Source organism: Nycticebus coucang, chromosome 17, assembly GCF_027406575.1.
Source record: "Nycticebus coucang isolate mNycCou1 chromosome 17, mNycCou1.pri, whole genome shotgun sequence".
Lineage (NCBI taxonomy): Eukaryota > Metazoa > Chordata > Mammalia > Primates > Lorisidae > Nycticebus > Nycticebus coucang.
This window is the reverse complement of record NC_069796.1, coordinates 81,252,498-81,267,680: the sequence shown is the minus strand read 5'-3', so window position 1 is coordinate 81,267,680 and position 15,183 is coordinate 81,252,498. Positions and strand designations below refer to the sequence as shown.

General features: G+C 41.8%; 1 protein-coding gene across 8 annotated transcripts in view; it reads right to left on the bottom strand.

Moving 5' to 3' along the window:
• The window catches only part of NSD1 (nuclear receptor binding SET domain protein 1), a 209,858-nt gene that overhangs the window by 77,200 nt on the left and 117,475 nt on the right, over positions 1 to 15,183 (bottom strand). For 7 of the 8 annotated variants that reach the window (XM_053566376.1, XM_053566381.1, XM_053566375.1 and 4 more), the window contains 2 exons: positions 5,978 to 6,102; positions 1,572 to 1,842 (listed from right to left, as the gene is read on the bottom strand). In XM_053566376.1, the coding sequence (XP_053422351.1) occupies positions 1,572 to 1,842; positions 5,978 to 6,102 (396 nt within the window). The remainder of the gene's footprint in view (positions 1 to 1,571; positions 1,843 to 5,977; positions 6,103 to 15,183) is intronic. The other variant, XM_053566378.1, reaches the window with a different exon arrangement.

Below are 15,183 nucleotides of genomic sequence, written 5' to 3'. Positions count from 1 at the left end.
CTGAACCTGGTGCCAGCTCATTTCTTACAATTTTTTGTAGAGATGGAGAATCTGTGTTCTTCAAACTCTTCTTAAATTCCTGGCTTCAAGCAATCCTCCTGCCTCAGCTCAGTGCTGGGACTGCAAGTGTGAGCCACCACAGCTGGCTATGTCTGTGTGTTTTAAATCACAAAATAACTAAGGGCGAAATTAAAGGAGGGAAATCTATTTTTATTGCAATTGCAACTAATAAGTGGTAAGGACAAAATTCAAAGTAAAGACTGGGTATAAATGAGCCAGGATTATAATTTTTGCTGTGTCCCTATGTAAATAAAAAGTTAAATAAATAGAAGATACTGATTTAGCTGGATGGGGTGGCTCACATCTGTAATCCTTGCACCCTGGAAGGCCGAGGCAGGTCAACTGCCTGAGCTCAGGAGTTCGAGACCAGCCAGAGCATGAACGAGACCCTGTCTCAAAATACAGCTGGGGATAGTGGTGAGCGCCTGTAGTCTCAGCTACTTGGGAGGCTGAGGCAAAAAAATCGCTTGAATCCCAGAGTTTGAGGTTGCTATGAGCTATATGATGCCACAGAACTCTACCCAGGGTGACCAAGTGTAGCATTTAAAAACAATCAAAAAACAAAACAAACAAACTAAAAAAGATACTACTTCCTTTATAAGAATACTCTTAAGTATTATGTGAAAGAGTCTAATAATAGGGTTAGGCACATAACAGGTGTTAAAACAGTAAATAATTTCACTATTCTTTTAAAAATCATTTTCATTCTCCCTTACTAGATTAAACACAATTGGTATCTTTTCTTTTGAATGTTAGGAAGTTATATCCAAAATTTGGGCACAACTACACTAGGGAACTTTCCTAACAAATGCAAACATGGTAACCTAAATGTACCCTTTTAATAATCTGAAAGTTTTTTTTTTAAATGTAAAAAAAAAAAAAAAGAAAAACTCAAAGCAAACTTTTAATTTTCATGCAAAATTTAAAGGGATACAGAAGAGAAGGATTCTTCCCATTCTTTGGCTAATGAAAATATGAAATAGTAAAAAGGTGACTTAGATAGAGATGTTATATTTAGATCCAGCCCTCCCAACATGACCTCTATGTTAAGAATGATGAAGTGGTAATGGCACTTCAAATGGTAATTAACTTCTAGGGAATATTTAGATTAGCTGCTTTAGAGGCTAAACAACTTCCCAAGTAAAACAGGGACTGGTGGAGCCAATACATGAGGCATAGGTTTCAAGTGCTTATTCTTATAGTGAGTAGTGCCCATCCTTAAACCTTGTTATTCTCATTATAGATTTACACCGTAGATGATCAAAAATCATGAAGAATAACAATGTAACAAAGAAAGTAGTTTCAAGATATATGTCTTCTTGACAGTGTGCTAAAAATTAATTTATGGGCAGCAACTTTATCTAATTACCCAGAATTCAAGGGATTTTCAAGCAAAAGTGGGTAATTTAATGTATATACATGCATTGCTGGCTTTGCATCAAAATTAACTAAAACCTCCTGTTTCCTCTAATCACATCTGTTTAAATACTGAGACCCAATCCCCACCTTACCTGGTGTTTTAACTAGTAATTCCTCAGACTCAAGGGCAGGCCGTGGAGAGACTTCCGGAACCACAGGCACAGATAAGGTCAGCTGTGGCAACTCAGCATGTCCACCTCCAAGTTCCGACTGAGCCAAGGGCCCCTCCAAAAACGGAGCCTCCCTCTCAAGAACTGGGGGCTCTTCTTTGGTTGAAATCAAATTATTCTCGTCCACCTGCTTGTTCTGAGCACTAGATCGACATCGGGCTACAAGGCTTTCCTCTTCACAGCGGGAACTTACCTAAAAACAAAATAAAAATAGAACCCACAGACCAAAATTGTTACAATTTGAGTGTCAAAAAGAACAATGCACTTTAAAAGGAATGAAATTCTTAACACATGCTGCAACATGCATAAACTTTAAAGACATTCTCTTAAGGGAAATTAGCCAGACACAAAGAATAAATATTATATCATTCTACATATCTGAGGTTATCTAGAAAAATAAACTTCATAAGACAAAATGAACTATACACTTAAAAAAGTGGTTAAGGCAGGGCACAGTGGCTCATGCCTGTAATCCCAACCCTCTAGCAGGCTGAGGTGGGTGGAATGCTTGAGCTCATGAGTTTGAGACTAGCCTAAGCAAAAGCAAGACCTTGTCTCTACCAAAAATAAAAAAACTGAGGCAAAAGGATCACTTGACACCGAGTTGGAGGTTGCTATAAGCTATGATACCACAGCACTCTACCCAGGGCAGCAGCTTGAGATTCTGTCTCAAGAAAAAGAAAAAGAAAAAGTGGTTAAAACACCCAGTCTGGTATCCTCCATGATGGAAAAAAAAAAACAAAAAACATGCAGTTAATTGAGATACACTGAAGCTATAAAAATTTCTAAGTGCAAAAAAATAACCTACAAATGGAGGGGAAAAAAGCTTTTCTAAAATGTCACCAATTAGAACTACTAATGAACTCCTTACTGTCAAAATTGGTAATTAGGCTAGGTGCAGTGGCTCAAGCCTGTAATGTGAGCACTCTGGGAGGCTGAGACAGGGGGCTCCCTTGAGCCCAGGAGTTCAAGACCAACCTGATAAAACCATAAGACCCTACATGTATTAAAAATAGAAAAGTTAGGGCGGCGCCTGTGGCTCAGTTGGTAAGGTGCCGGCCCCATATACCGAGGGTGGCGGGTTCAAACCCGGCCCCAGCCAAACTGCAACCAAAAAATAGCCGGGCGTTGTGGTGGGCACCTGTAGTCCCAGCTACTCAGTGAGGCTGAGGCAAGAGAATCGCTTAAGCCCAGGAGTTGGAGGTTGCTGTGAGCTGGGTGAGGCCACAGCACTCTACAGAGGGCCATAAAGTGAGACTCTGTCTCTACAAAAATAAAAAATAAAAAATAAAAACAAAATAAAAATAGAAAAGTTAGTCACATGTAGAAGCAGGCACCTGCAGTCCCAGCTACCTAGGAGGCTGAAGAAGGAAGACTAGAAGTTTCAGGTTGCAGGGAGCTAGGCTGTTCCCAGGGCACACTCTAAACTGGGGCAAGAGAGTGAGACCCTATCTCAAAAAACAAACAACAACAACAACAACAAAAACTCAAGTAATTAATGGAAAAGAAATAAGCATTAATTCTTCCTGTCAAGTATTACAGAACAGCGAAGAGTTCAGTTAATGAATGAGATTGTTAGTTAACAAAAATAGAGAAGGCTCGGTGCCTACAGCTCAGCAGTTACGGTGCCCGCCACATACACTGGGGCTGGAGGGTTCGAATCCGGACTGGGGCTGCTAAACAACAATGACAACTACAACAAAAAATAGCTGGGCTTTGTGATGGGCGCCTGTAGTCCCAGCTACTTGGGAGGGTGAGGTAAGAGAATCGCTTAAGCCCAAGAGTTTGAGGTTGCTGTGAGCTGTGACGCTAGATGCTAAGCACTCTACTGAGGGTGACATAGTGAGACTCTGTCTCAAAAAAAAAGAGAAATACAATCTGAAAGTCTTCATTTTATAAAAGCTATTGAAATTATTGTTATAGGCAAGTATTTCAATTGGTATTTTTGAAAAATCATCAGAGAAACTGACATTCTTTTTGAACCAAAGGAATTACGTACATTCTGTTTACTGCTTCTTGATCAAAGAAGGCAAAACATAATTTCAACAGGTTAAGTTCTACCTCACCCCAAACAGAGAACACCTATGAGGAGGGACTCACACAAATCTAGAAAGTAGGCTGGGCACGGTGGCTCACACCTAGAATCCTACCACTCTGCAAGGCCAAGAGTTTGAGGTTGCTACGTGAGCTTACAACCACAGCACTCTACAGAGGGTAACAGAATGAGAATGTTTCAACAAAAAAGCAAATCTAGAAAATAGATTTTCTATGTCAAAAGCGGGCTACCTACTTTACTAATATAGACATGGCAATGAAAATATGGACTGTTCTGGGTTTAAAAAGATTTAAGCACCATAACAATCAGATATAATGTTGTAGTCCTAGACTAGATCTTAGTGTGGATAAACCAAAGGTTAAGAGGTAATCGGGGAAATTTGCATATGGGCTAATGTTTGATAAACTGTATTTTTAGAGGTGTACATTATATAGAGGTAGACTGTCAAAATGTCTCTAATTTACATTGATTCATTTATTCATTGATTTGAGACAAAGTTTTACTCCTGTTACCAGGGTTAGAGTGCAATGGTATCATCATGGCTCACTGCAACCTCAAACTCCTGGGCTCCAGACATCATCCTGCCTCAGTCTCCCAAGTAGCTGGGGCTATAGGTAATTTTTCTATTTTTGTAGAGATGGGAGGGGGGTGTCTACCTATGTAGCTCGGTTTAGTTTTGAACTCCTGAGCTCAAAGGACTCTCCAATCTCAGCCTTCCAAAGTGATAGGATTACAGGCATGAGCTGCCGCCCCTGGACTTTATATTAAAAATACCACAGTTTAAGGAAACCGAGTTTAAAGAGACAAATAACATATATATTTTAAAAATTTGGATCATACCATTATGTACAGTAGCTCCACAGTTGACCATCTCCCTACATTGAATGCCTCAAGTTGACCTAATTTTCATAGACCAGACACGCACCACGTGTACTTATCAGTAGGGTAGGCCTACTTCCTCATGTTGACCACCTCTGTATGTTGACTAGTTTGTAATAGTCCCTTGAGTTGTCAACTTACAGAGGTTCTAGTATGTTTTATTTTTATCCTATTATTTTTAACTTTATATTATATGTTAAAAATATTCCTAAGTTATTAAATATTCTAAGAAAACAAAGAAAAAATGTAGCGGAAATGCTAAAAACACATAAACAAACTTTTTTTTTTTTTTTTCTAGAGACAGAGTCTCACTTTATGGCCCTCGGTAGAGTGCCGTGGCCTCACACAGCTCACAGCAACCTCCAACTCCTGGGCTTAAGCGATTCTCTTGCCTCAGCTTCCCAAGTAGCTGGGACTACAGGCGCCCGCCACAACGCCCGGCTATTTTTTGGTTGCAGTTTGGCCGGGGCCGGGTTTGAACCCGCCACCCTCGGTATATGGGGCCGGCGCCCTACTGACTGAGCCACAGGCGCCGCCCCCATAAACACACTTTTAAAGATGTTATCTATGTATTACTTTTCTTTTCTTTTTTTTTTTTTTGTTGCAGTTTGGCCGGGGCTGGGTTTAAACCCGCCACCCTCGGCATATGGGGCCGGCGCCCTACTCACTGAGCCACAGGCGCCGCCCCTATGTATTATTTTTCAAAGTTGAATTATGGTACCAATGTATAGCATAACATTCGCTCAAAAGATGGCATTAATCAAATGAACGCTAGCATCACATGGCACAGGCAAGACAGCGCAAAAAAAAGACAGACGCCCAGTTGTTGGAGGAGTGCAAGACCATTTTAAAGTAGAATTTGAATTTTGAGAATGTTGCGTAAGCACACAGACAAAGAGGTGTGAATATGCCAACAGAGCCTCCAACGTGCTTATCAACTGCATGGATTCATGCTAAGTTTGAGATGCATTATGCACAAGCCATACAAGTGGACATTCTGGTCAACACTGCTCAAGCAGTAGTTGGCTATAATCAGAAGTATCTGGACCCTGACAGTAACCGCTTTGAGTACTCTTACAGTCACACAAGTCAAATGTATTCATCTTTTGTTAAGGTATATGAGTATTAAAATATTAATATAATTTTTCCTTTCTTAAAATGTGTATATATACACATTTTTTGGCATGCTTTGCATATACAAAAACATATAATAGACACATTTTTAACATTTTCTGAATAACTACTATATTCTAGGTACTGTGTAAGAAGCTAAGGTTAAAAAATTAAAGCAAGGTCCCACATATGGAAATTTATTTCATGAAAATATGGTATTGAAGATCAAATTAGTCTCCTAAAAGGACCAGTGAAGGACTGTTAAAATGTTGAAACACACCTTGTGTACCTGCTCCTGAACCTTCTTTTGTTTTTTCTTGGGAGCAAATATGTGATCATATTCTTCTGTATATTCCAGAAGCCACTTGCTTGGCTTCCTAAGGCGTTTCTTCTCTGACCGCATAGCTAAAAGAAGATAAACAAGTTCAGTTATTAACCAAAAAGCTAGAGGAAAACTCAATGTTTCATGAAACCACCTTCACACTCCCAGAGGTACCCAAACTGGAAACTACCTAGCAAAAAGACTCTAGCTTAAAGATGTAAGGTGGTCAAATGATTTACTGTGCTGTATCACACACAAAAGAAGGGCAAGGGTGGACAGAGGGACTTTTATTACTGTGCATGCATGTGTGCACATGCACACACCCATACACACAGCCCATCCAATCTTAAGTAAAAGGTTAAATTTAAACTACTGCCCATGTTAACTGTCACAAATACAAATAAAGCTAATATATGTCTAGCATAAAAATAGAATATAATTCAGATAAATTGGTAAAATATACCATAAGTCACAGGTTGAGATGCCTTATCCAAAATGCTTGGGATCAGAAATGTCTCAGATTAAAGTGTTTTTCAGATTTTGAAATATTTGCATATACATAAAGAGATCATTGGGAATGGGGCTCAAGTCCAGACATGAAACTTATAATGTGGATCTCACACACATAGCCCAAAAGCATTTTATAAAACATTTTGAATAATTTTATTCAGGAAACAAAGCTTGTGTTTGTACACTGAACCATTAAAAAGCAAACGTGTCCTCTGGGTGTGGCTTATACCTGTAATCCTAGTAATCTGAAAGACTGTGAAGGCAGATTGCTTGAGTTCACAAGTTTGAGACCAGCCTAACCAAGAACGAGACCCTGTCTCTAGTAAAAATAGAAAAAAAGTTGCAGCTGGGCACCAGCTACCCTAGCTACTTGGAAAGCTGCAGCAGGAGAACGATCTGAGCCCAAGAATTTGAGGTTGCTAAGAGCTATGATGACATCACAGCACTGAACCCCAGAGCAACAGAGTAAGACTCTGTCTAAAAAAAAATTAAAATTAAAAAGAAAGCAAAGGTGTCACTATCTCAGCTACCCTGTGGACAGTCTGGGGTTTTTCGCATCATTATCATTCCTAACATTGAATTTAAATACTACTGATAACCATTTTCTTACAATTATTCACATAAAAGAACTTAATAGTAAAAATTGGGGCAGTGCCTGTGGCTCAGTCGGTAAGGCGCCGGCCCCATATACCGAGGGTGGCGGGTTCAAACCCGGCCCCGGCTGAACTGCAACCAAAAAATAGCTGGGCGTTGTGGCGGGCGCCTGTAGTCCCAGCTACTCGGGAGGCTGAGGCAAGAGAATCGCTTAAGCCCAGGAGTTGGAGGTTGCTGTGAACTGTGTGATGCCACGGCACTCTACCAAGGGCCATAAAGTGAGACTCTGTCTCTACAAAAAAAAAAAAAAAAAAATAGTAAACATTGACATACTGCTAAAAAGACTGTCAAAAAGAACATGTTTAGGATAACTAAATACCAGAGCAGAATCACTACAATACATGTAATTAGCTGTTAAACAACAATGATAAGCGCTTAGTATGCTGTGTTTTCATAAGGTTACTGTCTACAGTACATTTCTTAATTTTTATTTTATTTTATTTATTTATTTTTAACGAGACAGAGTCTTACTTATTGTCCTTGGTAGAGTGCCGTAGCATCACAGCTCACAGCAACTTACAACTCCTGGGCTTAGGCAATTCTCTTGCCTCAGCCTCTCAAGTAGCCAAAACTACAGGCGCCCGCCACAATGCCCGGCTATTTTTTTGTTGCAGTTTGGCCAGGGCCAAGTTTGAACTTGCCACTCTCAATATATGGGGCCAGCGCCCTACCCACTCAGCCACAGGAGCCACCCTTAATTTTTATTTTTTAAATTTCAGAATGTTACAGGGGTACAAATGTTTTGGTTACATGCTTGACTTTTTTACAGTTTGAATCAAAGTTATAATTTTGTCTATCAGAGAGTATACACTGTGCCTGTTAGGTGTGAATTTACCTGTCTCCTCCTTCCCCCTTCCACCTGTATTTTAATTTTTTGTTTGTTTGTTTCTTTCTTTGAGACAGAGTCTCACCATGTCACCCTCGGAAGACTGCCATAGTGTCTCCTGCCTCAGGCTCCCAAGCAGCTGGGACCACAAGTGTCTGCCACAACACCCAGCCACTTTTTTGTTGCAGTTGTCATTTTTGTCTAGCTGGCCCAGGCTGGGCTGGAACACGCCACCCTCAGTGTATGTGGCTGGCACCGCAACCACTATGCTACAGGGTGCCAAACCTGTATTTTAATTCTTTAAGTGAGAAGAAAAATCAGAACAGTTGAATGACCAGGAAATAGGGGTCTAGGGATAAGGAAGTGCTGTGCTGGAAAACGTCTATAAATGTTTCCTACAGTGTCATTTGCCTTATTAACAGTTTTTGTCTAAGATGTCTTTCATTTTATAAACTGACATGATTTCTTGTTCTGTTATAAAGGCACACTGATCCAATCCATCAATAAGCCCATCACACATTTTGATGATATCTCTAGGCACTTTGCAGTATTAACACTGCCATCTTCATGATCACTATTTGCACAATCACCTTAATTCAGAACCACTTCAGCTATTTCATGGTCAATGAATGAACAACGGAAGCCTCATTATCAATTCTAAAAACTTCTTCACAATCTACTTCTTCCGGGTTACGGATGGACTCTGAAGGTATATTTTTTGTATATATGACAAGGTCAGATACCATTTTTGGTGTATATAATATTTCAAAGTCACTACCTTGTTTCTTATCATCACTAACCATTGCCGCAGGTCAGAGATGTGCCAGGCACGCACAAATGTGTTCCATGTACTGACAACAGCACATGCATTCTTCAAATTAAACTCCACTGCATGTGCTCGACATCCATAGCACAGTGGCTATGGCGCCAGGCACATACACCGGGGTTGGCGGGTTCGAACCCAGCCCAGGCCTACTAAACAACATTGACAACTGCAACAAAAAATAGCTGGGCATTGTAGCAGGCGCCTATAATCCCAGATACTTGAGAGGCTCAGGCAAGAGAATCGCTTAAGCCCAAGAGTTTGAGGTTGCTGTGAGCTGCAACGCCCTGGAATCCTACCAATGTCGACATAGTGAGACTCTGCCTCAAAAAAAATAAAATAAAATAAAATAACTCCACTGCATGATATTCAAAAAACTGTTATTAAGTTTACACTCCAATGATCTAGAGTAGTCACATGGCTGACTCAATAAAGTAAGACATGGGGGAAAGTACATACCAAAAACATTATTTTTAGTAAAATCAGCTGGAAAATAAACAGAAGAGAGATCAAGGAACAAAAAATCTAGCAGTCATTTAGTACAGCTTTCCTTCAGTGAGCCATGAATTGCTGGTACAAAAAATTTGTGAAACTAGGCTTGGCAGCTGTAGCACAGTAGTTACAGCCCTAGCCACATACACTGAGGCTGGCAGGTTCAAACCCAGCCCAGGCCAGCTAAACAACAATGACAACTGCAACAACATCATCAACAACAAAAAATAGCCGGGCATTGTGGCAGGTGCCTGTAGTCCCAGCAACTGGGAGGCTGAGGCAAAAGAATCGCTTAACCCCAGAAATTAGAGGTTGCTGTGAGCTATGATGTCACAGTACTCTACTGAAGGCCATATAGTGATACTCTGTCTCAAAAAAAAAAAAATTGTGAAACTAATCAGAAAAGCCCTCCCTGGTGATCCATTTTTTCGTTAGCATAATAGTGGACTGGTAAGAAATTAAATCCTTAAAAACAGCCTTGCCTACTGGCAGCAGCCCATATAGCCTATGGCTAGGAGGAGTGAGAGTTATAAGAAATATCTGTTTAGCTCAATAATGGAACACCTTGGTGAAAAGGGCATGGAGAGGGCTTTAGCTCTCCTAACAAACATGAGACCTCAGGAGATGAGAGCACTGGTGAATTGGCAGTCTCTGCACCTATGGTGTTGAATGGCATGAGATCAGCCTTATATTAGGCTGGAGAAGAAGGCAGTCGGGAGCATGCGCGTTCTATTATGGACCCCCACTTACTCTGTCTCCTCTCCTGCCTGCAGAACACCAGCATGGCATCTCTCTGCTGAAGATTACCAAGCTCTACTAAAGACTAAGATCTATCTATTCTGAGACTGCTTTACTCTCTCTAAGACTCTCTGTCTCCAGCTAAGTAGATAGCCCCCAAGGCACCTAAGAGAAATTGTTCCTGAGCAAGGTAGCTTAGCGGTCTGCATCCGGAACCTAGTTAAGCCGGGCCGAGACCAGGCCAGGCCTGGGCCCTGACAAGTGGTGTCAGGAGTGGGATGTGACACTTACCATACCAAGTTTACACTTAGGCATACCTACTGCATTAGCAAATCCCAGCATATAATTCTGTCCCTAGCATCCTTAATTTCTCTAGGGGCTATCTCATCAGCTGTAGTCAGTGTGCTTCTGGGACAATAATGCCAAAACACTGATGTTTCACAAACATTACAGACTTGTCTGGTATCAGATTTTCATGAGTGATGATCCTAGCAAACTCCAGTAATGAATTTCTCTGCTACTTTGTGATCAGTGGGTGCTTCATCACCACAAACCTTTAAAATTTTAAAGCCATGTTTTTTCTTAAATTTCTGTAATCAGTTTCATTAAAATTCATAGAGCCTTCAGTTTTCAGTTCATGACAAATCTCTGCATGTTTCATGATTGGCAAACAGTAAGCTGCAGGTGTTCACTGCAGTGCTAATGGACGGAATGTCAATACATGATTGAGATCTTCATTTTTAGCTTCATGCTGCATTTTTCTATTTTTTCATTGACTTCTGTTCATCACTTTCAACATAGAACTTAAACACACCCATACGTTTCTTTGGGGCATGTATGGTAACCTCATACTCATCTATAAAATATTTCATATATATGCCACTGTCCCCTTTCTCTATAGCTTGACTTTCTACACTAAAGACAATAAAAATTTCATTACCTTTTGTGGGCATACTTGCATGGGGAAATAGGAGCATGCACAGAATATCTATCAAAGGTATGTGAAACTCGAAGATTCTTTTTTCCCTATGGAATGATGAATAAACTGTGTTGTGTGCCTGTGCTTTGACTGTGACCCAACATATGAGGTCACAAGTGGAATTCCCACTTGTTACATCATGACAGTACCAAACTGTTTCAGATTTTAGAACATCGGATGTAAGACATTTAGATTACGGATGCTCAAGGTGTATGTTAAATAACATCTGTCTGGGTTATGCACAACATCAGGCAGACATGTAGGGAGACTACTACTCCATCAGCAATACCATGTGAATTTAAAAAGCAGTTTACAGGACATCTGGTCGACCGACAGGCGCTAAGGTGACTAGATCCCCAGTCTAAAGTCGGAAACGGATGTCTGGTCATCGGCAGGGCACTGTGGAGACCGAAGTTACATAAAACCCACATGTGCTCCACATGGGTGTCATGCATGCCTGCCTGCCTGCCTGCCTATCAGGAGAAGCCGGAGTGCTCATTCTTAGCTAGCTCCCCTGTTTCATATGGAGGTGCAGAGGGGTGGGGGGTGGGTTATGAGGGAAGGAGAGAAAGAAAGGGGAGAGGGAGGAAAGGAGGGAGGGAAGTATGTCACAGCATCTTCTTTAGCAGTTCATAAGCGTCATGATCGTGTGTTTTCCACGTGTGAGATGTGGAAAGAGAGGAACAAGGGAAAAAAGAAGAAAAATGAAACCCCAAACGTGATGCCTTCGGCCAGGCAGTCAGAGCAAGTCAACAACATGGAGAAACAGAGGACCAGCACCCTCCGCAGCCAATTGGAGGCTCACAAGAGGAGAGATAAGTAGCCAAACACTCAGGCGCTGAACTGACCTGACCTTACCTGACCTGACTGGAGCCGAGGTTGAAGGGAAGAACTCCTAGGATCTGTCCCCGCCCTTCCCCGCACCGCCTCCCCACTGGGCTTTGAGAGGACGGATCTGTTCTCCAAGGACCAGCTCCATACACACACAAAGAAGTTACGGGGCCAGGGGCGGTTGATCTCCACTGTAATGCTAGCATTCTGGGAGGCAGAGGCAGTGGAGACCGGAGACGACCACCCGCCTTCCCACCACAGTCCCAGCTGTTCGGGAGTCTGAAGCAAAAGCTTCTGTGGAGCTCAAGAATTCCAGTTTGCTGTGACTTATGATGGCGCCATGCCGCTCCTCCCAGTGAAGGTGGAGTGAGAGTGTATCGCCAAAACATAAATAAATAAATAAATAAATATATAATCCCCCCCCACACACACACACAAAGCAGTTTACAAACAGTTCACTGATTTATATCACATGGTCGTATTTAGTTTCACATTTGAAAAGAATTCTGCCCACTTGCTTTTTAAAAATCTAATCATGTTGGCTAGGTGCCCATAGCATAGTTGTTTACAGCGCTGACCACATGCACTAAGACTGGCGGGCTGGAATCCGGTACAGGGTCAGGTAAACAACAATGACAACTGCAACAACAACAACAAAATAGCGGGGCACTGTAGTCCCAGTTACTTGGGAGGCTGAGGCAAGGGAATTGCTTAAGCTCAAGATTTGAGATTGCTGTGAGCTGTGATGTCACAGTACCCTACTGAGGGCGACACAGTGAGACTTGTCTCAAAAAGAAAAAAAAAAAAGAAAAGAAAAGAAATCTAATCATATTTATGACCAAAATCTCCAAGTATAAAATTTCTCATTAAGGCTTGGAGCCTGTGGCTCAAGCAGCTAAGACGCCAGCCACATACACCTGAGTTGGCAGGTTCGAATCCAGCCCGGGCCACCAAACAATAATGACGGCTGCAACCAAAAAATAGCCATGCATTGTGGCCGGTGCCTGTAGTCCCAACTACTTGGGAGGCGGAGGCAGGAGAATCACTTGAGCCCAAGAGTTGGAGGTTTCTGTGAGCTGTGATGCCACGGCCCTCTACCCAGGGTGACAGCTTCAGGCTCTGTCTCAAAAAAAAAAAAAAAAAAAAAAAATTCTCATTGAATTAACTGTGGGAACAAATATGTATTACAATTTCCTTATGAAACTGTGACCTATTTTTAATGCACTCACTGTGCTATATTCATTTTACTGCACTAAGCTCTTTGAGGAGTAAGACTAACTACCTTTAGGGTACAAGATATAGTCTGCTCAGGTGGCAAGAAGCATTGGATGACATGATGACCTCAAGGAAGCCACCCCTACCTCAGTTGAATGTGACATTAATGACATTCTCACAATAAAAGGAAAGCAGGAAAAGTAAAAGTAGAAACAAAAAAGACAAACGTCACAGGTACTGGGCGGCACCTGTGGCTCAGTGGGTAGGGGGCTGGCCCCATATACCAAGGTTGGCGGGTTGGAATGTGACTCTGGCCAGCTAAAAAACCACAGCAGTAATAACTGCAGCAAGAAATAGCCAGGCATTATGGAGGGTGCCTGTAGTCCTAGCTACTCGGGAGGCTGAGGCAAGAGAATCGGTTAAGCCCAAGAGTTGGAGGTTGCTGTGAGCTGTGATGCCACAGCTCTCTATCAAGGGTGACAAAATAAGACTCTTTGTCTCAAAAAAAAGTCACAGATGCAAGCCTCATAAAGGCTCTCCTTTTTTTTTTTTTTTGTAGAGACAGAGTTTCACTTTATTGCCCTCGGTAGAGTGCCGTGGCGTCACACAGCTCACAGCAACCTCCAACTCCTGGGCTTAGGCGATTCTTCTGCCTCAGCCTCCCGAGTAGCTGGGACTACAGGCGCCTGCCGCAATACCTAGCTATTTTTTGGTTGCAACTGTCATTGTCGTCAGGCGGGACCGGGCTGGATTTGAACTGCCAGCTCAGATTTATGTGGCTGGTGTCAAGCCTGCAGTTGTCATTGTTGTTTAGCTGGCCCCAGCAGGGTTCAAATCCGCCAGCCTCCGTGTTATGTCGGTGGTGCCATAACCACTGTGGTATGGGCGCAGATCCAGAAAAAAAAACTTTTAAACATTAATACTAGAGGTTGAAATAGTTTTCAAATTATACACCTAAAGAGTTCCAAATGTAAGACCTCAAAACCACTGGAATTTTCTTAACTTTTTGGTATTAGACAATAAACTTAGAAATAACCAAAAAATTAGACAGGTTTTCCCAATTATTTAAAAAAAAATTAATACCATAAGCCATGTAATTATATAAAATATCACCCCAAATAATAATGTCTAAAAAATTTGTTTTGGCTTGGCGCCTGTGGCTCAAGCGGCTAAGGTGCCACCCACATACACCTGAGCTGGCGGGTCCCAATCCAGCCTGGGCCTGCCAAACAATGATGACAGCTGCAACCAAAAACAGCCAGGTGTTATGGCAGTCGCCTATAGTCCCAGCTACTTGGGAGGCAGAGGCAGGAGAATCGCTTGAGCCCAGGAGTTGGAGGTTGCTGTAAGCTGTGATGCCACAGCACTCTACCCAGGCCGACAGCTTGAGGCTGTCTCCACCTCCACTACCCAAAAAAAAGAGATAATAAAAAATAAAAAATTTGTCTTGAGGCCAGGCGCAGTGGCTAATGTCTATAATCCTAGCACTCTGGGAGGCCGAGGCAGGTGGATGGCCTGAGCTTTTGGGTTTGGAACCAGCATGAGCAAGAGCGAGACCTCATCTCTAAAACTTGCCAGATGTGGCGGGCACAGGCAGTCCCAGCTTCTCAGTAGGCTTAGGCAAGAGAATCACTTGAGCCCAGGAGTTTGAGGTTGCTGTGAGCTATATGATGCCATGGCTCTCTACCAAGGGCAATAAAGTGAGACTCTGTCTCAAATAAAAAAATAAAAAATAAAAAATACCTCTTGGTAGAAAAGATTGAAACACATATTAGAATAAAAACATACATTTATACCTATGATAGTTAATAGTAATAGCGTTCTGTGAGGACAACACAGTGACGCTCTGTCTAAAAATAAATAAATAAATTCCAATTACGCGTGTCATCTAAGGTTTCCTTACTACCTTCCTATCTTTTCTGAGACTGTGTTTCTTTTAAACTTCATTCAAATTAATATGAGGGTACAATATTTAGGTTACATTGTTCTCACTTCCAGAGCAATGTTCCATTTGTAGAAACCCCTCACCCAGGGGGTATGTTATACACCCTCACAATGTGCACATTACGTGAGATCCTGCCTCATGTCCTCCCTCC